Source organism: Apodemus sylvaticus, chromosome 1, assembly GCF_947179515.1.
Source record: "Apodemus sylvaticus chromosome 1, mApoSyl1.1, whole genome shotgun sequence".
Classification (NCBI taxonomy): domain Eukaryota; kingdom Metazoa; phylum Chordata; class Mammalia; order Rodentia; family Muridae; genus Apodemus; species Apodemus sylvaticus.
Window position 1 is genome coordinate 121,640,712 of NC_067472.1, and position 27,414 is coordinate 121,668,125.

The window sequence follows — 27,414 nt, forward strand, 5'->3', positions numbered from 1 at the left end:
TTTCTTCCACAATAGTCTCATTCTCATGTCAGAAAAATCCATGAATATTTCAGGAAGTAATTTTTCTTTAGAATTATTATTATTGTTATTGTTATTATTATTATTAACTACTATTTTCATTACTTTAAGACAGTCTCTTTATTTAGCTCAAACTGCCCTGCAATTTTCACAATTCTACTGCCTCAGTCCCTTAAACCACTATACTGTGATCAATATTTTTATTTACATTCAGAAATGTACGTACTTTGCTGATTTTTCTCTTACAAACAAAATTCCTAGAAAATTCAATGTTTTGGAGACCAAAGTGTTCTATGGGCTTTTGCTACACTTAGTTTTAAATTGTGCAATCAGCCATAATTACCAGTAGGTGGTAATATCCTACCAGAGAAATTGGACCCATTGTCAGACTTTCTTTGTAAATTTTCTGACCAGTATCAAGGAAATCACTCCTGCTAATGTTACAACAGAATTTGTGAAAGTTTACTTTTACTGAAAAATCTCATAAACAGATGTTCACTAAAAATTGTGATTGATGCTTTTATTTGTTTGAATTTCCAATTCCCTTTCATCTTCTGTATCTGAACTCTTTATCCTCGCAAATGTGATAAAGTACAATTTGCTCTTATTTCTCATTGTCAAACCCTTTCTTTGAGATTTTATATGCCAAAATGTGGGAATTATGATCCAATTTCATTCAGATCTCTACATTAAAAAATGGCAAATATGCCTTAGGTGGGTGGGAATTAAATTTATTCTTATAGTTTATTAAATTTCTTGTTATAGGAACATTCAAGACTCCTTCAAGAACGTAGTGTGGCTTATATTAATGCTGATTCTTCCATAGAAGGTAAATACTCTTGGCCCATTGCAGAACAATGATTATTCTGGAGGTAATAATTTCATCCTACCATAGAAAGAAGCCCATTAAGATGAAGTTAGGATACTTGTGAGTGATTTCACATCTTTTATTTGATTCACGACTGACTTCATGAGTAATTAAGAGGCATTTCGCCCATGGTGTGTCAGTACTAGTTCAGGAAGACTGCATTCCTGAGCTTTCCTCTTCTACCAGAATCTCTTAAATATGGTGATAATTACCTTATATAACATATAATGCTTAAGTCACAAACTTGAAGAATCTTTTGTTTTTGAATGACATATATGATACTTATCTATAGGGACTGGTGAGATGGATTAGCCATCACAGGCAATTTGAGAGAAGCCTGACAAACTCAGGTGTATCTTAGAAACCCATTTAAAGATGGACTGTGAGGACACAGAAGCAGACTGGGAGCACACAGCTTGTTCCGGCAGCAGGGGAGCTTAGGTTCCAGTCCTGAGGCCTCTGGCAGGAGCACTCAGATCGCTGCTTCGGGATCCAGAACAGCCTGGGCTGCAAAGCCACATCTCCAGGTCCTGCAAGAGGCAAGAGGGACAAATGGAGGCTGGCTGGGAGGAGTCAGTGTTCTCTTGTGAGTCCAGCAGGTCCCTGTGGCAGGAGCCTTCAGGTGTCTGCTTCGGGATCTGAACAGCCTGGGCCACAGCACCCTGTCTCCAGGCAGTGCAGGAGGTCAGCTGTGCACCAGAGGCCACCTGGGAAGAGGCATCTTGCACCAGTGAGTCCAGCATTGACAAGACCAACTAACACCAGCGAGAACTAGATGGCTAAAGGCAAATGCAGGAACGTCACTAACAGAAATCAAGGCAATATGGCAGCATCTGAACCCAATTCTCCTTTGACAGCATGTCCTGAATACCCCATCACACCAGTAAAACAAGATTTGGGTTTAAAATCACTGGTCATGATGCTGGTACAGGAACACATGAAGGACATACTTAAAGAAATTTAGGAGAAAATGGATCAAAAGTTAGAAGCCCTTACAAGGGAAACACAAAAATCATTGAAAGAAATTCAGAAAAATACAAAAGCCAATAAGGAGAAAAGGCAAAAATCACTTAAATAAATACAGGAGAACTTTGGTCAACAGGCTGAGGTCATTAAAGAGGAAACACAAAAAGCTCTTAAAGAATTACAGGAAAGCACAAACAAGCAAGTGAAGGAGCTAAGCAAAACCATCCAGGATCTAAAATCAGAAGTAGAAACTACTAAGAAAACTCAAAGGGAGACAACTTTGGAGATAGAAAGCCTTGGGAAGAAATCAGGGATCATAGATGCAAATATCAACAACAGAATACAAGAGACAGAAGAACGAATCTCAGATGCTGAAGATACCATAGAAACCATGGACTCAACAGTTAAAGAAAATGCAAAATGCAATAAGCTTGTAACCCAAAATATCCAGGAAATCCAAGGCACAATGAGAAGACCAAACCTAAGGATTATAGGCATAGATGAGAGTGAAGATTTACAACTTAAAGGGCCAGCAAATATCTTCAATAAAAATATGGAAGAAAACTTCCCTAACCTAAAGAGAGAGATGCCAATGAATATACAAGAAGCCTACAGAACTCCAAACAGACTGGACCAGAACAAAAATACCTCCCATCACATAATAATCAAAACACCAAATGTATTAAACAAAGAAAGAATATTAAAGGCAATAAGAGAAAAAAGCCAAGTAACATATAAAGGAAGACCTATCAGAATCACAGCAGACTTTCACTTGAAATTATGAAAGCTAAAAGATCCTGGGCAGATCTCATGCAGACTCTAAGAGAACACAAGTGCCAGCCAAAACTACTATACCCAGCAAAACTCTCAATCACCATAGATGAGAAACTAAGATATTCCATGACAAAACCAAGTTTACCCAATATCTATCCACAAACCCAGCCCTACAAAGGATAATAGGAGGAAAACACCAATACAAGGAGGGAAACTTCACCCTGGAAAAGCAAGATAGTAACCTTCTCTCATCAAACCCAAAAGAAGTTAACCAATCAAGTTTAAAAAACAACATCAAAAATGACAGGAAGTAACAATCACTATTCCTTAATATCTCTTAAAATCAATGGACTCTATGCCCCAATAAAAAGACATAGACTAACCTATTGGATACGTAAACAGGACCCTACATTTTGCTGCATACAGGAAACACACCTCAGGGTCAAAGACAAACACTATCTTAGAGTAAAAGGCTGGAAGACAATTTTACAAGCAAATGATCTCAGGAAACAAGCTGGAGTAGCCATTCTAATATCAGATAAAATTGACTTTCAACCCAAAGTCATCAAAAGAGACTCTGAGGGACACTTCTTGCTGGTCAAAGGAAAAATACAACAAGAAGAACTCTCAATGCTGAACATCTATGCTCCAAATGCAAGGGCACCCTCTTTCGTAAAAGAAACTTTATTAAATCTCAAAGCACATATTGTACCTAACACAATAATTGTGGGTGACTTCAACACTGCACTTTCCTCAATGGACCGATCAGGAAAACAGAAACTAAACAGGGACACAATGAAACTAATTGAAGCTTTGGACCAATTAGGTTTAACAGATATATATAGAACATTCTATCCTAAAGCTAAAGAATATACCTTTTTCTCAGCATCTCATGGTACCTTCTCCAAAATCGACCATATAATTGGTCACAAGACAGACCTCAACAAATATAAGAAGATCGAACTAATCCCATGCCTCCTATCAGATCACTATGGGTAAAAGTGGTCTTCAATAGCAACAAAAACAACAGAAAACCCACATACACGTGGAAACTAAACAATATTGTACTCAATGATAATTTGGTCAAGGAAGAAATAAAGAAAGAAATTAAAGACTTTTTAGAACTTAATGAAAATGAAGACACAACATACCCAAATCTATGGGACACAATGAAAGCAGTGCTAAGAGGAAAACTCATAGCCCTGAGTGCCTCCAAAAAGAAAATGGAGAGAGCATACACTAACAGCTTAATGACACACCTGAAAGCCCTGGAACAAAAAGAAGCAATTTCAGCCAGGAGGAGTAGAAGGCAGGAAATCATCAAACTCAGGGCCGAAATCAATCAAGTAGAAACAAAGAGAACCATACAAAGAATCAACAAAACCAGGAGCTGGTTCTTTGAGAAAATCAACAAGATAGATAAACCCTTAGCCAGACTAACCAAAGGGCACAGAGACAGTATCCAGATTAACAAACTTAGAAATGAAAAGGGAGATATAACAACAGAAACTGAGGAAATTCAAAAAATCATTAGATCCTACTACAAAAGCCTATACTCAACACAACTGGAGAACCTGGAGGAAATGGACAGTTTCCTAGACAGATATCCGACACCAAAACTAAATCAGGATCAAACAGATCATCTAAACAGTCCCATAATACCTGAAGAAATAAAAAGGGTCATACAAAGTCTCCCAACCAAAAAAATCACGGGACCAGATGGCTTCAGTGCAGAATTCTATCAGACCTTCATAGAAGACCTAACACCAATATTCTTCAAACTATTCCACAACATAGCAACAGAAGGAACTCTACCCAACTCGTTCTATGAAGCCACAATTACGCTGATACCAAGACCACACAAAGATCCAACAAAGAAAGAGAACTTCAGGCCAATTTCTCTTATGAATATTGATGCAAAAATACTTAATAAAATTCTTGCCAACCGAATCCAAGAACACATCAAAATGATCATCCACCATGATCAAATAGGCTTCATAGCAGGGATGCAGGGATGGTTCAATATAAGAAAATCCATCAATGCTATCCACTACATAAACAAACTCAAAGAAAAAAAACCATATGATCATCTCATTAGATGCACAAAAAGCATTAGACAAAATTCAGCATCCTTTCATGCTAAAAGTCTTGAAAAGAACAGGAATTCAAGGCCCATACCTAAACATACTTAAAGCAATATACAGCAAACTGGTAGCCAACATCAAACTAAACAGAGAGAAACTTGAAGCAATCCCACTAAAATCAGGGACTAGACAAGGCTGTCCTCTCTCTCCATACTATTCCACAACATAGAAACAGAAGGAACTCTACCCAACTCGTTCTATGAAACCACAATTACGCTGATACCAAGACCACACAAAGATCCAACAAAGAAAGAGAACTTCAGGCCAATTTCTCTTATGAATATTGATGCAAAAATACTTAATAAAATTCTTGCCAACCGAATCCAAGAACACATCAAAACGATCATCCACCATGATCAAATAGTACTATATCTTTTCAATATAGTACTTGAAGTTCTAGCTAGAGCAATTAGACAACATAAGGAGGTCAAGGGGATACAAATTGGAAAGGAAGAAGTGAAATTATCTCTATTTGCAGATGACATGATAGTCTACTTAAGTGACCCGAAAACCTTCACCAGAGAACTCCTACAGCTGATAAACAACTTCAGCAAAGTGGCTGGTTATAAAATCAACTCAAGCACATCAGTTGCCTTCCTATACTCAAAGGATAAGCAGGCTGAGAAAGAAGTTAGGGAAATGACACCCTTTACAATAGCCACAAACAATATAAAGTATCTTGGTGTGACTCTAACCAAACAAGTGAAAGATCTATATGACAAGTACTTCAGGTCTCTGAAGAAGGAAATCGAAGAAGACCTCTGAAAATGGAAAAATCTGCCATGCTTGTGGATCGGCAGGAATAATATAGGTAAAATGGCCATCTTGCCAAAAGCAATCTACAGATTCAATGCAATCCCCATTAAAATCCCAACTCAGTTCTTCACAGAGTTAGAAAAAGCAATTCTCAAAGTCATCTGGAATAACAAAAAACCCAGGATAGCTAAAACTATTCTCAACAACAAAAGAAATTCTGTGGGAATCAGTATCCCTGACTTCAAGCAATACTTCAGAGCAATAGTGTTAAAAACTGCATGGTATTGGTCCAGTGACAGACAAGTGGACAAATGGAATAGAATTGAAGATCCAGAAATGAACCCACACACCTATGGTTACTTGATCTTCGACAAAGGAGCCAAAAAACATCCAGTGGAAAAAACGTAGCCTTTTCAACAAATGGTACTGGTTCAATTGGAGGTCAGCATGCAGAAAAATGTCAATTGATTCATTCTTATCTCCATGTACTAAACTTCACTCCAAGTGGATCAAGGGCCTCCATGTAAAACCAGACACACTGAAACTAATAGAAAAGAAACTGGGGAAGACCCTAGAGGACATGGGCACGGGAGGGAAAGTTCCTGAACAGATCACCAATAGCTTATGCTCTAAGATCAAGAATTGACAAATGGGACCTCATAAAATTACAAAGTTTCTGTAAGGCAAAGGACACTGTTAAAAGGACAAAATGGCAACCATCAAATTGGGAAAGGGTATTCACCAACCCTACATCTGATAGAGGGTTAATATCCAATATATACAAAGAACTCAAGAAGTTAGACCCCAGGGAACCAAATAACCCTATTAAAAATGGGGTACAGATTTAAACAAAGAATTTTCACCAGAAGAAATTCAGATGGCCGAGAGGCACCTTAAGAAGTGCTCAACATCATTAGTCATTGGGGAAATGCAAATCAAAACAACCCTGAGATTTCACCTTACACCAGTCAGAATGGCTAAGGTAAAAAACTCAGGAGACAGCAGGTGTTGGCGAGGATGTGGAGAAAAAGGAACACTCCTCCACTGCTGGTAGGGCTGTAAGATGGTACAACCACTCTGGAAATTAGTCTGTCAATTCCTCAGAAAACTGGACATGACACTTCCAGAGGACCCTGCTATACCTCTCCTGGGCATATACCCAAAGGATTCCCCGGCATGCAATAAAGACACATGCTCCATTATGTTCATAGCAGCCTTATTTATAATAGCCAGAAGCTGGAAAGAACCCAGATGCCCCTCAAAGGAGGAATAGATACAGAAAATGTGGTATATTTACACAATGAAATACTACTCAGCAATTAGAAACAATGAATTCACAAAATTTTTAGGCAAATGGTTTGATCTGTAAAATATCATCCTAAGTGAGGTAACCCAGTCACAAAAGAATACACATGGAATGCAATCTCTGATAAATGGATATTAATTAGCCCAGAAGCCCTGAATATCCAAGGCACAAATCGCATAACAAATGACTCTCATGAAGAAGTATGGAGAAGGTCCTTATCCTGGAAAGGATTGATCTAGCATTGGAGGGGAATATAAAGTCAGAGAAAAAAAGGAGGGAGGTCATTGGAGAATGGATGGAGAGAAGAAGTTTTATGGGACATATGGGGAACAGGGATCCGGGAAAGGGGAAATCATGTGGAATGTAAACAAAGAATATAAAAAAAAAAAAGATGGACTGTGAGACCTGACACCAAAAAGTTGTATTTTGACTTCCACGGACACACCATGATTCACACACACACACACACACACACACACACACACACACACAAACAAACACATTGTATGTGATAAATTGTGACCACTCTTAAATCATATAATTTGGGAGCTGGAGGTCTAGCTAAATGATATTATTATTGATAATTTTGAACATTTGACTTGTCCAGTATTTTAACACATTACTGGGTTTAGATAATTATATCATATCAAGGACTGGACCATAATTTTTAGGGTTAAGTACAAGTATACATAGGTTCAATATGATTGAGATTTAAAACCCTCAATTTATGTTCCATTCTTTGGTTAAATGTTCATTTCTCAGGGAATATAATAAAACACGCATCTGTGAATTTATGTTAAATATAAACATAAACATAACATAAAAACCAAAGTGATATTTTTATCTATTTGCAAGTATTTTTGTAAGTAATGAAGTCTATAAAATTGAAAAAAATGAAAAGTTTTACCCTTAATGTTCTCCCCAAAAGATCTGTCCTCATTTAATTTTAGTGTGCTTCTGTCCTGTGAACTGTCATTTACTTGATTCATGTACCAGAAATATATTTGATGCTCTCTTAATTTTTGTCCATCTAATCTTTTTGTGATATATCTATCATGTATATCTATCATGTAATATAAGTATTTATTTACCATACTGTACAGAAGAGGAAGCTGTGACTCAGAGAATTCAAATAACTTCCCAGGATTACAAGGAGAGTGTTGAGTTCAAAGTCATTCTTATCTATTTTGTTTTCTTACCTTCTGTTATATCCTACAAGACTTTGGTATTATATTATAAATAAATGCTTGTAAATCCACATTTTCACACAGAAAACATAAAATGTTTCGTTTAGTGAATATTCATTGACTTATATAGTATAGTAACAACCAGAACAAATCCCCAAACAAACAAAAAAATCAAAGTAACTACAGTAAAGCAATAGAAGAACATCTATTATTCTGTAGCACATTTAATAGTGCAATTGCATTTCAGTTCTGTTGCTGATGTTGTAGAGATTGTCCATTTATGCATATGTACATTTCTATATTAAATTTGAAGTGAATAGAGAGCCATGTATGTAATTCTTTGGTCCTATGATATGTGTATTTATATTGTAACAAATGCCTTCACACCATCTCCCTCTAAGTCGCTCATATAAAAGCACTTGTGTATCAATATATGTCATATATATATAATTACATATATAATATCTATTATATATAATATAATACATGTGTGTGTGTGTGTGTGAGAGAGAGAGAGAGAGAGAGAGAGAGAGAGAGAGAGAGAGAGAGGGAGAGAGAGAGAGAAAAAGAGAGAGAGGGAAAGACAAAGAACTCATGAACATTCTGCTTCAGCCTCCTGAGTGGTGGAATTAAAATCCCACACCACTCAGCCTTCATGGACATGGATTTTACTTTGTGAATAAAAAATATGTAACAGTCCTAGAAGTAATCTTATGTTGTGGGAACATATAATGGCTAGTCCTGGTTGTCAACTTGACTATATCTGGAATAAACTACAATCCAGAATTGGATGGCTCACTTGTGATCCAGGTCTTGAGTGATGTGAAAAGCAGACCAAGGACAAGAAAATAGAATGTTACATCCAGGAGTCAATGAGATCCCTCTCAAAATTTAACATGAGCTGGAAGGGTGAAGAAGTCATGTGGATATGGTGTAAAACACTGACTCAATCTGAGGAAATAGTATTTAAAAGGGGCTTAAGGAAAAGATTTTGGGTAGAATAGGAAATAAAGATTTGGAGAGATAGCCTGTTGAGGTCTCTCCCTAATCATCAGCACAAGATTTAGCAGTCAGTGTCATAAAATTTGTTTTTATAGCTTAAGATTGAGAATAGGATTTTTAGTAAGTGCATTTTTGAAGGAATTATTTTATGTAGAGTTTAGCAACAGTTTTTAATAAATTAATAACATAAATAAAACAAATAAACCAGCTAATTCTTCTGTTTCAGGAAACTATACTCTAAGAGTTGATTGCACACCACTGATGCACAGCTTAGTGTACAACCTAACAAAAGAGGTAAGGGATGGAAAAATATTTGCAGAATTTCTGCAAATGATATTTTGGATACAATCATTATTTTAAATATTTATATTGTTTATAGATAACTTTCTGTTCTCATGACAAATATTCTTTCCTAAACTTCCACAGCTAACCATTTCTTCATATAGCATATGCCAGCTTGCCACACCTCTGTGAGTCAGACTATAGGCTGCATCCTCTCTAACATCTGTATTTTTAAAAATAGAAAACAGACTTAAGCCCCTGGAGTCTCATAGTAGCTGGAACTACTGTTTAATTCCTCTACTCTATAACTATTTTTTGCCTCCTTGTATGGTAAAGTTAGGTAACTCACAATGTACGCATGACTGAATGATTTAAATTAAAATGTACCCATTTGCGGACAAAAACTAGATTATTCCCTTCTTAATTGTTGCCTCGTACTCCAATCTTTGGCTGTATCGCAAAGGCCTGACCTTCCTTCTAGCTGTTAGTGGCAGCATATACTGAAGCTGTTTGGAGGCACTGCCTACACTTCTATGAGAAAGGATCTATAAGAGAGTGTTTCTATGGGTACTGCACATCTATTTGTACATGTGATGTACATGTTCCTGTGTGACCTTCCAGATTTCCAGAGTTGCAGGAGTGGACCATCATTCTAGCTATATGACCCACTTTTGAGACTGACCTAAAAATTACTGCAAAAATCAAGCAAGCCACAAGACCTGATCATGGGACATATTAACCAAATCCAGTGCATTTCTAAGGAAATCACAATTACTTCACATAGGAATTATAAATAAATCTTTGTATTCCAAACATGGAATTAAATCAGGAAGCATGATTCCTCCTACAGGTATAAGAAATATATTAATTAGTATTAGCATCTAGTTATTTAAGATCTATATCATTTAAATGCAGGTTTATCAGTTACTATGTAGCATGTAAAACTTAAATGCCTCAATCCCAGTGAGCGAAATCTTACTGTTCAATTATTTTAGGGCAAATTATGAGGAAGTTTGACTATTTTGTTCATCCCCTGGATTAGTGACCTTTTTCTACAGCTACTAAAGCACTGCTGGGTCAATATTAATATATGTAATTCATAAAACTTTTCTTTCCTTCTTTCTTTGTTTCATTGAGAGTTTTTTCAATCATATAAATATGTTTATTTTATAGAAGGACAGTTTTAATAATATAGTATTATAATTTTAAATTTATGTTTCTTAAGAAAATGGAAAGTGAATTTATAAATGTGAGTAACATAATTTTATTAATTTACTCCTGTTTTATAGCTTAAGATATAGTTATATCTTCTAATTTTTGTCTAATGTGAGATAAATCGAACTTATGTGCATATAATTATTAATGAGTATATTTATTACAGTATATACTACATGAACATCTACATTTTTACAAATTATTAACTATTGTAAGGATTCAGTAAATTTTTAAATCAAGCTTGCTAAGAACTATTACACTTGGCAATTATTTGGTATAAAACATTATTAAGATTCTTCCACTGAACCTAAATATCTATGGAACCTTAGTGATACACAACTGATTAAATACTCTTGGTACAATTTCATATATTCTAATTCTAAATTTTAATAATAATGGTTTTGTTTTGCTTCATTTTATTTTCACCCATAAAACTAGACAATGACTTTAAACCCTGTTGTTTGGCCCAATTACAAAAAAAACAATCAATTAAAATAACTAGTCATTATATTCTATTATTTCTCTTATATAATGATTTCATTATTTATCATTTATCATTTAAGACTTCTGCAGTCCTACAGATAAGAGGCAGTAATAAATGAGTATTTTCTTTAGTAAGAAAAGTACATGGTTTTGAGAATAGTTTTCTTTGATATAGGAAAATTGACCTATGATTGTTTTTCCACAGAGATTGATATGCTAATTTGCTGAACTTTTCCTGTATATGTCATATCTTCACACTTGCAATGAAACATATACAAAAATTTTCTCTTCAGAACTTTTCTTGTAACTCTCTAATCCCTATGCTTTTTATTGATCCCCAAATCAAAAGTATAGCAAAGAAGTACCACACAGCAGCCACATTATTGACAGCAACTTATAGATATCTTAACTCTTACTTTGCTGAAATGTAGTTTAATGCTACACTTTCTTATTAATGTACATTTATGTTTATGCATTGGATTTGTGAGAATTCTCTTGTTTATAATTTGTATAGCTGCAAAGCCCGGATGAAGGTTTTGAAGGCAAATCTCTTTATGACAGCTGGAAAGAAAAGAGTCCTTCACACGAGTTTATTGGAATGCCCAGGTAGAGCAACATTCCCAGCCCATCCATTCTACAAAGTATGGTAAAAGGGCACATGTTTTGGCTATAAAAGGGTACATTTGTTTCAATATTTTAATAAGTAACTTTCCAAATGCTCTAACATCTGACAATGTAATATTTGTCTTTACACTAAAATACTGTTTTAAAATAAAATATTTTCTTATGTTTTGGAATTATATCTAGAATTTCAAAATTTATTTTTGAGCAAGCTATATGCAAGAGGGAGCATCCAAGTATCAAAGAACAAATTTGACTTTTAATGTAAACTAAGGTGAAATGTAGAGTGGGCAATTGATTGGGACCTGTAAAATTACTTCGTTCGTTGCTGGCTAAAGACCAGAATAAAAAATTCCTTCAGAGAAGGTAGAAAAATAATCTTTTGTGGGCCAATAAAGAAAAAAATAAAATAGAGGCAGGCGGATTTCTGAGTTTGAGGTGAGCCTGGTCTACATAGTGAGTTCCAGGACAGACGCCAGGGCTACACAGAGAAACACTGTTTCAAAAATCCAAAAAGAAGAAAGTTGAGAAAAGTTTATCAAAAAAACAAAAAATAAATAAATAAAATAAATGGTATGAGAATATCATTCTCTCTCTTCCTCTCTGTCTCTCTGTCTCTTTGTCTCTCTCTCTCTCTCTCTCTCTCTCTCTCTCTCTCTCTCTCTCTCTCTCTCTTCTTGGTCTCTCTCAAGCACACACACATACACACACACATGCACATGTACACGCACACACACACACATACACACACACATACACACACACACATTGTATGCATGAAGCAAGCTTCAACAAGCTCTAAAATCTTTATTTTTTTCTCTTATACCTTATATATCTCAGCAAAATCTGAGCATAAAAATTACAATGCACCTACATTTTATTTTTCTTTTAGTGAATGATTATTTTTTAAAAGTGTGTTCCTCAATAACTTTGTATAAAAAAATGTAAGTCTTACTGGTGAAGAAACAGCAAATCATTTCCAAGAAGCTACATACATGTATAACTAAGCAATTTGTTATAAATTAACAAAAGTTTAAGCAAGCAAGTTAATTTTCTCAGCAGGTTGACTTCACTGACCAAATACAATCGTGATGACAAAGACTCAGTTATGTTAGTAATTATCTTAAAAAGTAATCATATAAAAATTTTAAAAGAATCACAAATGAAAACTTTTATTTAAAAAGCAATCATTTCTATTTTAAATCCTCTGGGTACATAACAACCTGCTCTATGTCTAACGTTATCATATTTGAAATAGTATGATTAGAGTTTAATAATTGACCTCTGGACTTTATAGAATGAAGAGAGTACTCTGAACTAATTATACTATTTTGTCTCTTAGAATTAGCAAGTTGGGGTCTGGCAATGATTTTGAAGTGTTTTTCCAAAGACTTGGAATTGCTTCAGGCAGAGTCCGATATACTAAAAATTGGGTAAGTCTAAATTAAAGATTTCGTACAGATTAAGTATGGGTATAATTTAATTAAATTAATAAGTTTTACTTTAAGAAGTACATGGAGCATTAGAGGAAGTAGAGCACTGGAAAGTCATATAGAGATTTTTCATTGTTGGGTGTCCTGCCTTTGTTACCCTGAGCCTGTTATTCACATTCCAGTTGCACTCATACTTTTTGCAGACATGTTCACAATGTTTTTCCCTTAAATCACCATTTCTTATGCTGTGTGTATTCATTCATCACTTGTGGGTCAAATGACACTTTTAGAGGTCATAATCATACATCCTTCTTATCAGATATATTCATTTTGATCCATAACAATAGCAAAGTTATAGTTATAAAGTAACAACAAAGATAGTTTTATGATTTGGTATCACCAAAATATGAGGAACTCTATTAAAGGGTCACAGCATTATAAAGGTTGAGAAATACTACCTTAAATATATTATGTTTTATATATTGAGTTGACCCAGCAACTCAATATTGACTTCATCATTTAAGTTCCTCAGAATTATGTTGGGCTCATCTTTCCTCACTTTCACTCCAAATTCATCAAATCCAGCAAGGCATGACAATATTTGGAATTTTGTATGTTATTGTAGCTCAGAACATCAAGCAAAAAATCACTGAATAAAAACTAATATAAAATATCAAAACCATAAATCAGTACTCACTCTTCCTTGCCTACTTGCCTTGTTGGACTGAGCAACTGCTAGATTCTTGAACTTCCATCCACAGCTGCTGCTGACCATTTTTGTGGAGTTGGACTACAGGCTATGTCTTGCTGCTGGTGTGAACTGCTATTCATTCTGGAACCACATGCATTCAAATATTTGATCTGGAAGATCAGTAGAGCAGCTGGGATGGAAGTCTTCCTGCCGCCATTGGTACCAGGGAGCCAGGAGACTCCACAGCCTTCTGTGCACATCCCACCAGGAGAGAGTGATCTCTCAGCAGTGCTTTCACTTCTTAGCTCAGAAGAGTAAGGACAGGCCCACAGGAGGAACAAACTCCAGCCAGAGACAACAATACCAACTAGCACCAGAGATAACCAGATGGTGAAAGGCAAGCACAAGAACCCTACCAACAGAAACCAAGGCCACATGGCAACATCAGAACATAGTTCTCCCACCACATCAAGTTCCAGATACCCCAGGACAATGGAAGAGGAAGAGTTGGATTTAAAATCGTATCTCATGATGCTAATAGAGGGCTTCAAGAAAGACTTAAATAGCTCCCTTAAAGAAATGCAGGAGAACATCAGTCAACAGGTAAGAGCCCATAAAGAGGAAAGACAAAAATCCCTTAAGGAAATACAGGAGATCATGGGTCAACTTCCAGAAGCCCTTAAAGAAGAAACACAAAAATCCCTTTAAGAACTATAGGAAAGCACAAACAATCAAGTGAAGAAACTGAACAAAACCACCCAGGATCTAAAAGTAGTAGAAACAATAAAGAAATCACAAAGGGAGACATCTCTGGAGATAGAAAACCTTGGAAGGAATTCAGGAGTCATAGATGCAAGCATCAACAACAGAATACAAGAGATAGAAGAAAGAATCTCAGGTACTGAAGATACCATAGAAAATATTGACTCAAGAGTCAATGAAAATGCAAATGCATAAAGCTAGTAACCCAAAACATCCATGAACTCCAGGGAAAAAAATGAGAAGACCAGACCTAAGGATTATAGTTATAGATGAGAGTGAAAATTTCCAACTTAAAGGGCCAGTGAATATCTTCAACAAAATTATAGAAGAAAACCTCCCTAACCTAGAGAAAAAAATGCCCATGAACATACAAGAAGCCTTCAGAACTCCAAACAGACTGGACCAGAACAGAAACTCCTCCTGGCACATAATAATCAAAGCACCAAATTCACTACACAAAGAAAGAATATTAAAAGCAGTAAGGAAAAAAGGGCAAGTAACTTATAAAGGCAGACCTATCAGAATTACACCAGACTTCTCACCAGAGATGATGAAAGCTAGAAGATCCTGGGCAGACCTCATACAGGCCCTAAGAGAACACAAATGCCAGCCCAGGCTACTATACCCAGCAAAATTCTCAATCATCATAGATGGAGAATCCAAGATATTCCATGATAAAACCAAATTTACACAGTATCTGTCCACAAATCCAGCCCTACAAAGGATAATGGATGGAAAATGCCAATACAAGGAGAAAAACTACACCTTATAAAAAGCAAGAAAGTAATCTTCTTCCAACAACCCAAAATAAGATACTCACACAAACATAAATAACATAAAACATAACAGGAAGCAACGATCGCTATTCCTTTATATCTCGTAACAACAATAGACTCAACCCCCCAATAAAAAGAAATAAAGTAATAGAAATATTTCTCATGTAAATCTTTAATTTTATCAGAAAAAGTTTGCAATTTTCCTTTTAATTAATTTAGTAATGTTTTTTATGTTTACCATTTTATCTGCATTATTTTTATGATACTCTTTAATTTTAATATGTCTGTCTATATATTTCCTCTATTTTATCAGAACATTTTCAATGTAAATCTTTTTTATCACAAATTTTTCTAATTCCACCTTCAATTAATTTAGAAAGTAATTTTATATCTACCATTTTCTATGTAAAATTTTCCATGAAATAGTCAATTTTAACATATTTTTCTATATATTTCTTGAATTCTCCTAGAAATATTTTTCAAGTAAATCTTCGATTATATCTGAAAATGTTTATAATTCCACCTTCAATCAACTTAGAATTATCTTTATGCCTATCACTTTATCTGTACAATTTCCATTCTAATCTTTAATTTTTACATGTTTTTCTATATATTTCTTCAATTTTATCAGAAATATTTTCCATGTAAATCTTCAAGTTTATCAGAAAATGCTTATAATTCTACTTTCAATCAACTTAGGAATACTTTTATGCCTACCATTATTACATTTACATAAAAACTTCCATAATAATCTTCAATTCTAACATGTTTACAATTTTTAACACCTAAATTTTTTTTTACAATTTTATCAGAAATATTTTCCATGTAAATCTTCAATTCTATCAAGGTTTCTATTTCATATTTCAATTAATTTAGCAATGTTTTACATGTCTACCACTTTACTCTTTAATTTTCCATGAAAATTGTCATTTTTAACATGTTTTTCTGTGTATCTCTTCTACTTTATCTGAAATATTTTCCATGGAAATCTTTAATTTTTTACTTCTCTTTTCAATAAAAAAGATATTTGTATAAAAAATTATTTTTTATGTCTTTTATTTAGTGATTGCTAAATGTTTGGTTGAGTTTTAAAAATGAATACTTTATAAATCTGAGTTGGTCCTGTGAAAGCTTCTTGCTAGCAATTTATAAATCTTATGCTTAAAACATTCCTGTTTTCTGTTTTACAGTGAGAAGGTTTTTCTTGTTAATTTTGTTCTAATTTTAATCTAATTCAGCTTTTAATTTGTAAGTAATATATTACTTATATACTTTTATTTTTAAGATATATATTTTTAGGTTAATCAATGCTGTGATGAAATACCATGACCAATGCAGCTTTAGAAGAAAAATATTATTAGGATCACATTTCAAGGTCACTGGTCATTATCATAGGAAATCAGGGAATAAACCTATAGGCACAGAGCTGATGCAGCATCTATGGAGGAATGCTACTTACTGGCTTGCTTGTTCTGATTTGCTCAGCCTGCATTATTATAGAACACCACATCATCAGCCCAGAAATGGCCCCACTCACAAAAATTTCAGTAATTCCTCCATCAATCACTAATTAACAAAAATCCCTACAGGGTTGATCTTATGGAGGCATTATCTCAATTGAGGTTCCCTCCTCTCAGATAATTCTAACTTGTGTCAAGTTGACAAAATACTAGCTAGCATAATTCTTAAATTTATTATTCAATTCATTCAAGATGATTGAAAAGAATACAGTCACAGGGAAAAAGATTGGATCTGACTCTAAATTCCCATTCTGCTCAATTTATTAGGTCAGATGGGAATATTCAGACAGCAGTGAATCTTTGTATGTCTTTTCTCTTAATGAAGTTACTTGCCGCCATCTAGGGATCTTTTGGGAATAAAAAGTTGTATGAGTTTTTGCAAAGGTTTTGATGAGAATAGATATTTTTAACATCTATGAAGCTAAACCAACAGGAGATTGACAAATGTCCTTGATAATTAAAATTGAATTCAGAATTAAACTCATCCATCCTTAATACTGTCCAAGTCTCTGTCTCTTCAGAATCATACAAAATAAAATGTTCTTTATATCAGTAATGAAAGAACATAGTGAGAAAATATGAAAACACATTGTCAGCAGTTCACTGTGAGAAAAGATCTTGCTTTCCTCATAGGCAGCTTCCTTGTGCCTGTTTGAGTGTAGTGCCAGGAAAATGTTAGTAGTTTCCCCCAAAACCATACAGGAGCCAATCTGATGAAATCTGAATAAATACCTAATATCAGGGTATTTATTCCATTAGAGCTAGTTGCCCCCTATGAACCATCATGCTGGAGAGTTTTGATAGTATAAGAGCCTCAAATGTCTATCTGGGCAAGGCTTTTAAGTACTCATCAAGCAGCATGTAAGCGTGCTAGCATCTAGTTGGAAAGCTACTGAGGCCTTTAACATAATTGACTTTTGCTGGGAGTCATTAACTTAATTTCTTCTCCCCTCTGCATTGGTGTTCCTTAAGCACTGTGTGGGCTTCTAACCTCTGGGCCTAGGTTTGTTGGGGGAATAACCAGGAAATGCTGGTATTGTTGGGGATTAGCCTAGGGACAGGATTTTGTTGGGGATCAACTGGGAAGATAATGCTAGGTAATAGTCTGCCAGTTTAACTGAATTCTAACTTAGGTTAGGTTTTCTAAAATTGAGGCTGGACTTTAGAGATTTAGCCTCTGATAAAAAGACCCCAATTTCACTACTGGTATCCTCACTGTTTCCTCCACTGGTCAGCATTCTGCCTCTCAGAGTTTTCTCCATGGGATTTTCAGTGATACATGGTTCTACTATTCATAATAATCTTCATAATATTGCTTCAGAGGTGTTTAATAATTCCTCAACTCTCTCCTTAATTAATTCATTTTTTAATGCAGCACTACAAAGTACTTTCTTTGCCTTCTCAGTAAACTATTCCTCTTATATTTTGGTTGATGGCTTTCAGTGGGGTTTCCCAAGGGTTTCCTGGGGGGGGGGCGTTTATATTGTTTGTGCAGCATTTGTACATATGTATACATATGTATTTATCTGTACATGCCTAGAGTAGTCCTTTACTACATTATAAGAATTTAAGTTTACATGATCCCTGTATGTCAGTATTCAGACCATCTCAATAGCACCACAGTATATATAATGCTAAAAGGTTTGTTTGAAGCTATCTTAAAAATATGCATTTGTTTTTGTTTTTGTTTTCTCTTAGAAAACTAACAATGTCAGCAGCTATCCTCTCTATCACAGTGTCTATGAAACATATGAGCTGGTAGAAAAATTTTATGATCCAACATTTAAATATCACCTCACTGTGGCCCAGGTTCGAGGTGCAATGGTATTTGAACTGGCCAATTCTATAGTGCTTCCCTTTGACTGTCAAAGTTATGCTGTAGCTCTGAAGAAGCATGCTGAAACTATCTACAATATTTCAATGCAGCATCCGCAAGAGATGAAGGCTTACAAAATATCATTTGGTATGTTGCAATTTACCTTTCAAATTGGCTCCTGTGTTTCTAATAACATCTCATTTCTATTTTTATTTTACTAGATCAGATATTCTTTTTCCCCTGAGATCTGTTCTTAATTACATAGATGCTCAAAAATATCTAAATGCTTAATAAAATAGTTTTCTATAGTTTTTCCACATCATTATCTGCCCAGAGACCATTAAAAAACCCAGGATTTGTTTCTTTTACTCCTGGGCTAGTGTGATCTTCCTGTTTTTGCATCCAAAGTGATAAGACTGTAGGCATTGCCAAATTTCCTTCTTTAGAAAGCATGTTCTTAAAGCTTTTGATAATTTGGATTTCTGTTTCAGATTCACTGTTTTCTGCAGTCAATAATTTTACAAATGTTTCATTCAAGTTCAACCAAAGACTACAAGAGTTAGACAAAAGCAAGTATGTATTAAATTAATCAATCAATCAATAAAATGTATATTTAAATATAATTATATACATAAATATACATGTAAAATATCATTAATTCACATTTCCCTGAAATACCTCTAGAAATTGTAATATATTTCTGCCTTTACTCTAATGCATCTTGTTTGGTATTGTGTGTCACTCAGATTTTATTTCTGACATGCAATGCCTTCCTCCTGATACTCTGAGATAAACTTGAGCAACATTTATGTTGGGTCAAATATGTTTTAGTTTCACTTGCTACTTTTTCACTCTCTGTACATCATTCTTCATCTGGATCCCTTTATTCTTGCAGGGTGCTTCTCAACTTCTACTTGAAGTTGTTATGTGTACACACAGACCTTGGTATCCACCCCTAGGAATATTTCTAAAATTAAAAAAATAAAAAGATAATTAAATACTGTGAAGTCGATATTTGTAGAATTGCTGAACAAATAGGATTAATTCTGTGTAAAAACCAATCCATAACAACAATTTGAAAATATTACAATATCGTCCCTGTTTCATTGCAAAACTGTAAACTGGCAAACTGATCCTTTGTTTGCAAAATGAAGTTATAAACTTATATAATGTGAAGTGTTGCTTTAAATTTAAAACTTACTTTAAAAGAATTCAGAAGAGTAAGGAACTCTTTCATGTTATTGTAATTTAAAATAATATAAAATGAAAATATAGATAAATTAATGGATAAAAATACTATGTATTAAAGTGATATTTTTAAGTAATTGTATCATGGCATAATTGTAGCTACCCAGGGCTTGATGGTTGATTATTTTTATTTTCCGTTACAACCTTGCCCTTAACGATACACATTCCCTTAGGAATTTGAAATCTGTAAGAGGATTTACTGTGTACTTGAATGCTAATAAAAATATAAAGTAAGGACCATATATTTGACAAATTCTTCTTTAGTAGAAAGAATCTTATACTGTGTCACCTGTTAAGCATTTGTAGTTTACATACACTTATTAGAAACTAATAGAGTTTCTCATTTCAATTTTGATGAGGATCTTTAATATTAACAGTAGTTATAAATCCAGGCTGATTAAGTCTTATTTCTATATACATTAAAGTTAGATTCACATTTTTCAACCAGCATGTTACTGCTTTATTGTTCACGAATTTGTTGAATAATATTTTATGTGATTCCTGACATATGGTGAGTATACATGCTGATATTTAGTTTTAGTTTATTACTTTAGTTTTTGAGATCATATTATAATTACATCATCTCTACCTTTACCTCCCTTCAAACTTTCCATATCCTCTTTGCTCTTTTTAGAAATCAGGAGCTCATTTTTCAATGAAGTTGTTATAATATTTCTAAATTCATAAGTACAACCTGTTCAACATTACATTTTCCTATAATTTTACTAATGTACTTTTCTCCCCATGATTTTATTTTTTCATTCACTTTACATCCCAAACACAGCCTGCCAATTCCCAGTCCTCCCTCTTACAAGGACCCTCCCTCACTTCCTCTTCATTTCACATCTGAGAAGGGGAAGTCCTCCTTGGGTACCTACTGGGCACTTTTGGGATTTTTAAAATTCATGATTTCATTTTTTCATTGATTATTGTTACAAATATTTCTTTTTCATTGAATATAATTTTCATTTACATTTCAAGTGCTATAACCTTTCCCAGTTTCAGACAAGGCATTCCTCTGCCACATTTTTTACTGGAACCATGTGTGCACCTTGGTTGATGGTTTAGTCCCTGGGAGTCCTGGGGCATCTGGGTGACCGACATCTTTGTTCTTCTCATGGGTCTGTAAACCCCTTCAGCTCCTCCAGTCTGTCCTTCAACTCCTCAATTGGGGACCTCATGCCCAGTCTAATAGTTGGTTGCTAGCATCTGCCTCTGTATGTGTAAGGCTTTGGCAGGTCCCCTCCTGAGACAACCATGACATGCTCCTTTTGGTATGTAATTTTTGTTGCCCATAATAGTGTCAGGATTTGGTGACTCTTTATAGGATAAATCCCCAAGAAGGGCAGTCTCTGGGTGGCCTTTACTTCAGTCTCTGCTCCATACATTGTCTTCTTTATTGCTCCTGTGAGTATTTTGTTCTGATTCTCATAGGAATCAAAACACCCTCACCTCAGACCTCCTTTCTTCTTGAGCTTCCTGCAGTCTGTGTATTGTAACTTGATTATTTTGAGCTTTTGGGCTAACATCCACTTATCACTGAGTGCATATCATGTGTCTTCTTTTGTGATTGTGTTACCTTGCTCAGGATGACACTTTCTAGTTCCATCCATTTGCCTAAGATTTTCAAGAATTCATTGGTTTTAATAGCTGAATAGTACTCCAGTTTGTATATACAACACAATTTCCATATCACCCCTCTGCTGAAGGACATCTAGAATCTTTTCAGCCTATGGCTATTATAAATAAGGCTGCTATGAACGTAGTGGAGCATGTGTCCTTATTACATGTAGGAGCATCTTCTGGGTATATGCCCAGGAGTAGTATAACTGTGTCCTCAGGTAGTACTATATCTAGTTTTCTGAGGAATTGCTAAACTGATTTCCAGAGTGGTTTTACAAGCTTGACATCCCACCAGCAGTGAAGAAGTGTTCCTCTTTCCCCACATCCTCTCCATTATCTGCTGTGCCCTGAATTTTTCATCTTAGCCATTCTGAATGGTATGAGGTGAAATCTCAGTGTTGTTTTGATTTGCATTTCCCTGATAACTAAGGATGCTGAACACTTCTTTAGGTGCTTCAGAGCCATTTGAGTTTTCTCTGTTGAGAATTCTCTGTTTAGGCCTATCCCCTGCTTTTAATAGGGTTATTTGACTCTCTGGAGTCTAACTTCTTGAGTTCTTTGTATACATTGGATATTAGCCCTCTATCGAATGTAGGACTAGTAAAGATCCTTTCCCAATTTGTGGTTGCTGTTTTGTCCTATTGACAGTATCCCTTGTGTTACAGAAGCTTTGCAGTTTTATGAGGTTCTATTGTCAATTCTTATTCTTAGAGCCTAAGCCATTGGTGTTCTATTCGGGAACTTTCCACTGTGCACATGTGCTCAAGGTTCATCCCCAATTTCTCTTCTATAAGCTTCAGTGTGTCTGGCTTTTTGTGTAGTTCCTTGATCTACTTGGACTTGAGCTTTGTATAAGAAGATAAAAATGAGTCAATTTTCGTTTTTCTGAATGCTAACCTCCACTTGACCCAGCACCATTTGTTAAAAATGCAGTCTTTTTTCCACTGGATGTTTTTAGCTCCTTTGTCAAATATCAAGTGACCATAGGTGTGTGGGTTCTTTTCTGGGTCTTCATTTAATTTCCATTGATCTTCCTGCCTGTCTCTGTACCAATACCAAACCATTTTTTATCACTATTGCTCTGTAGTAGAGCTTGAGTTCAGGGATGGTGATTCACCCAGGAGGAGATCTTTTCTTGTGGAGAATAGTTTTTACTATCCTGGGTTTTATGCTATTCCAGATGAATTTGAGAAGTTCTCTTTCTAGATCTATGAAGAATTGATTTGGGATTTCGATGGGGATTGCATTGAATCTGTAGATTGTTTTTGACAAGATGGCCATTTTTACTATATTAATTCTGCCAATCCATGAGCATGGAAGATCTTTCCATCTTCTATGATGCTCTTTGATTTCTTTCTTTAGGGGCGTGGAGTTCTTGTCATCCAGACCTTTCACTTGCTGGGTTAGAGTCACACCAATGTATGTAATATTTGTGATTATTATGAATGGTGTCATTTTCCTAATTTCATTTTCAACTTGTTTATCCACTGAGTAGATGAAGGCTACTGATTTAAGTTAATTTCATAACCATCCAATTTGCTGAAGTTGTTTATCAGCTTTAGGAGACATCTGATAGAAGTTTTGTGGTTGCTTAAGTGTATGATCATGTCATCTGCAAAGTGAAATTTTGCTTCAGTCTCTGCTCCACACATTGTCTCTATTATTGCTCCTGTGACTATTTTGTCCCCTTTCTTAGAGGTACCAAAGTACCCTCACTTAAGTCCTGCTTCTTCTTGAGCTGGGTGAATAGTAACTTGTTTATTTTGAATTTTGGGCAAACATCTGCTTATTAGTGAGTGCATACCATGTGTGTTGGATATTTCATTGCATCCTGGATTTCCTGGATGTTTTGGGTTACAAGCTTTTTGCATTTTGCATTTTATTTGACTGTTGAGAAAACATAGAATGTTTTCTATGGAATCTTCGAGCTCTGAGATTCTTCTATCTCTTATATTCTGTTGTTTATGTGTGAATCTTTGATTCCTGAGTTCTTTCCAAGGTTATCTATCTCCAGAGATGTCTCACTTTGTGATTCCTTTACTTTTTCTACTTCTATTTTTAGATCCTGGATAGTTTTGTTCAGTTTCTTCACTGGTTTGTTTGTGTTTTCCTGAAATTCTTTAAGGGACTTTTGTGTTTCCACTTTAAGGACTTCTACCTGTTGACCGATATTGCCCTGTGTTTCTTTAAGGGCTTTTTGTGTTTCCTCTTTAAGGGATTATACCTGTTGACCCATGTTCTCCTGTATTTCTTTAAAGGAGTTATTTATGTCCTTTTTGAAGTCCTCTATCAATATTATGAGATGCGATTTTTAATCCAGCTCTTGCTCTTCTGAAGTGATTGAGTATCCAGGATTTGCCATTTGGGGAGAACTGGGTTCTGATGGTGCCATGTTGCATTGCCTTTGGCCATCTTGTTATCTCTGGTGTTAACTGGTCTTGCTGTCTCTGTGTGTGGCTTCTATATCCTACAAGCCTGTGTATTGGTACTCCTGATATTCTCTTTCTCTCAACTGCCCTACATAGGGCTGGTTGGGGTCTTCTCTGTGGCAGACCTGGCATGGTTTGAATACCTTGCATGTTGCTAGCTCTCAAATGCCCTGAGTGCTGTTGGTTCTCTAGAAAGGATCCGGAGATGGGGTCTTCCCTGTGGCAGAACTGGCAGGGGTCTGCCATAGCAGAAAAAATGAGGCAGGTGGTGGCCAAGAAGGAGAGAGGAGTAGAATGGAAGGAAGGGGAGTGGTATTCTGGAGGGTGGGCAGGTTTTGGTGGTTGCTGGGTAGTGAGTCCCAGCCAGCAGCTCTGGGCCACCAGAGGTGAGGGTGGTTCTTACCGAATGCTCTGAGTGCTAATGGTTCTCTAGAAAGATCAGGAGACAGAGTCTTCCCTGTGACCGAACTGGCAGGGGTCTACCACAGCAGAATGAATGGGGCAGGCAGCTGGAGAGGAGGCACAAATATTTCTAAATATATAAATACAACATGTTCAGTTTCTATAATGGTAATGATTTTCTTAATTAGAATGATAGATTTTGTTGTTGGTTTTGTTTTGTTTTTTTTTATTATTTACTTTTTACCTTTTAGTTTTTTACACTCCAGATTTTATTCTCCTTCTTGTCCAGCCTCCAACTGTTTCCATCCCAAACCACTTCCCTGTATACCTGACTCTATTAGAATATCTGTACCTGACCCTCTACCCCACCAGACCTCTAAACTTCCTAGGGCCAATAGACTCTTGAGGGTTAAGTGTATCTTCTCAGACTGAGAAGTCTGACCCAGCAGACTTCTGCTGCATATGCATTGGGGGCTTCACATTGGCAGGTGTATGCTGTCTGGTTGGTGATCCAGTATCTGTGAGATCTTGGGGGTTCATTTTAATTGAGACTGCTGGTCTACCTATGGGGTCATCCTCCTCCTCAGCTTCTTCCAGCTTTTCCCTAATTCCAACAATAGAGGTCAGCAGCTTCTGTCCATTGGTTGTATGTAAATATCAGCATCTGACTCTTTCAGACGCTTGTTGGGTCTTTCAAAGGTTGGCAATGATAAGTCCCTTTTTATGAGAACTCCACAGCCTCAGTAATAGTGTCAGGCGTTGGGGTCTCCACTGTACTAGATCATACTTTGGGTTTGTCACTGAACCTTCTTTTTACCTCAGGCTATTCTTAATTTCCATCCCTGTAGCTCTTTCAGACAGGCACAATTATGGGTCAGAGTTCTGACTGTGGGATAGCACTCCCTTCCCTAACTCAGTGCCCTTTCCTTTTGCTGGAGGTGGATTCTACAAGTTCCCTCTCCCCACTGTAAAGCATTTCATCTAAGAAAGGAAAAGGCAACATCAGGAGGTAGAAAGTTGGGGATACACTCCAGAATGTACCAAGTGTATAATGTTTTAAAATGTACCAATGTGACTCATTTTGTTGCAATTTTTACTTTGTCAGGCAGTGTTCATATCTTCATTAAGATTTAACTTAATTAATTTTACTTTTAGCCCCATACTGCTGAGAATTATGAATGATCAGCTGATGTATCTGGAACGTGCATTCATTGATCCTTTAGGCTTACCAGGGAGGCCTTTCTACAGGTAAGAAGAGATGATGCTATATTGTAAGTTTAAAGATGTTTTACAGTGCGAAAAAATGTGTGTATTTTTAATAGTCAAACTATTTTAGTGATATAAACTCACTGTACATAGAGAGTTATGTTCTACATAAATATTTTATTTGGGACATAATATGCACTTTGTCCTTCAACCCAGTCTCATTCACTTCCCTCAGTATGTTGTCCCTTATACAAGCCCTGCTACCCTCCTTCATTTCTCCAGTGTTGCATCTGATATTTAAGTGTATTTTAGGATCTTATTAAATGCATTTTAGAGAAAACATGTATTTATCTTTCTATGTATTGCTTACTTTATTTAGTATGATGATTTTTCATTGCATCCAATTTTTTTAGCAAATGGCATTTCATTCTTCTTTGTGAGTAAATAAAATTTCATTGTTTATATATCCCACCTCCTTTTTCCATTCATCCATTGACTGATATCTAGTGTGTTTCCAGAACTTGACTTCAATGAGTAATGTGAAAATAAGCACAGTTATGCAGTTATCTCTGTCATATATGTTGAGATTTCTTCAGGCATGCATCCAGAAGTGGTGTAGATGAATAATATGGTAGTTCAGTTCATAGATTTCTTGAGGTACCTTCATATTGATGCCCATAGTTAAGAGACTAAATGCACTCCAACTATTATTGTGTATACCTTTCCTCATCTTCACACTTCCTCACCATCCTTTGTTCTTGATTGTTAGTTACTGAAGAGAAAAAGAATCCCAAGTTGGTTTTGATTTAAATCTCCTTTATTATTAATATGCTGAACACTTTTGCATTTATTGGAAGTTTGTTGTTAAACTGTTCAACTAACAAGTCAGAAAATGTTGAGTATGAAGTTTATGTACAATGCCTTTTTTCTTGTGGATGTTGCTTGTTCAATTAATGGACAGGACTATGTTTTATCAACAGGCATATCATCTATGCTCCAAGCAGCCACAATAAGTATGCAGGAGAATCATTCCCAGGGATTTATGATGCTCTTTTTGATATTAATAACAAAGTCGACTCTTCTAAGGCCTGGAGCGAAGTGAAGAGACAGATTTCTATTGCAGCCTTCACAGTGCAAGCTGCAGCAGAGACTCTGAGAGAAGTAGCATAAGCGCACATTAAAGAATCAATATGGAGCTGATGATATATATATATATATATATATATATATATATATATATATATTCCTTGTGGATCAAAAATCAAAAGTGTATAGTTTCTATTTTATAACTTCAGCATGTATTTCTGAAATTTATAATTCAACTAAGTATTAAAACTAACACAAAGTATAATAAAATGACACATTTGACAGTATCAGACAATTATCAGAAATATTATATAGCCTTCTAAGATCTACCCTGTAATTTCAATGTAAACAAGAATTAGTTCATTGTGGAGTACACCTGAGATAGTTCTCAAGTCTGCTCCACCTGGGGGCCTAGATGCTCTCTGGCAACCAAAGGCTGGGAGAATCACTGTAACCACATTAGCTGATGAGTTCTAATCTATTCTCACTTCTTGTAATCTCATCACTCTGTTTATAAAATTTAAATATTTAGACTTAAAATAAATGTCATTTTAAGACAACTATATAAAATGCAAATGCACAAGTAATAACTAACACTTATATTCTCAGTTACTATTCAGTTCTGAACAATTGCATCATTTATATCAAATATAATAATTGTCTAGAATTTTATGTTAATCATTTCCATCTCCTATTTCATATAGAATTCAACACAAATGGTTGTATTTGTTACATATCATTAATGTATTGACAATTTTGTATTTTTAGTGTCATTTTTTCTGTTTGCCTTTGAATTACTC

The 27,414-nt window shown here is 35.3% G+C and overlaps 1 protein-coding gene across 3 annotated transcripts in view; it reads left to right on the top strand.

The window, feature by feature from the left end:
* LOC127681529 (glutamate carboxypeptidase 2) overlaps window positions 1-26,698 on the top strand; it is a 76,500-nt gene extending 49,802 nt beyond the window's left edge. For 2 of the 3 annotated variants that reach the window (XM_052177876.1, XM_052177895.1), the window contains 8 exons: window positions 784-847; window positions 9,248-9,315; window positions 11,516-11,607; window positions 12,965-13,055; window positions 18,503-18,767; window positions 19,112-19,193; window positions 25,478-25,570; window positions 26,509-26,698. In XM_052177876.1, the coding sequence (XP_052033836.1) occupies window positions 784-847; window positions 9,248-9,315; window positions 11,516-11,607; window positions 12,965-13,055; window positions 18,503-18,767; window positions 19,112-19,193; window positions 25,478-25,570; window positions 26,509-26,698 (945 nt within the window). The remainder of the gene's footprint in view (window positions 1-783; window positions 848-9,247; window positions 9,316-11,515; window positions 11,608-12,964; window positions 13,056-18,502; window positions 18,768-19,111; window positions 19,194-25,477; window positions 25,571-26,508) is intronic. The other variant, XM_052177886.1, reaches the window with a different exon arrangement.
* The last annotated feature ends 716 nt before the right edge of the window (window positions 26,699-27,414 follow it).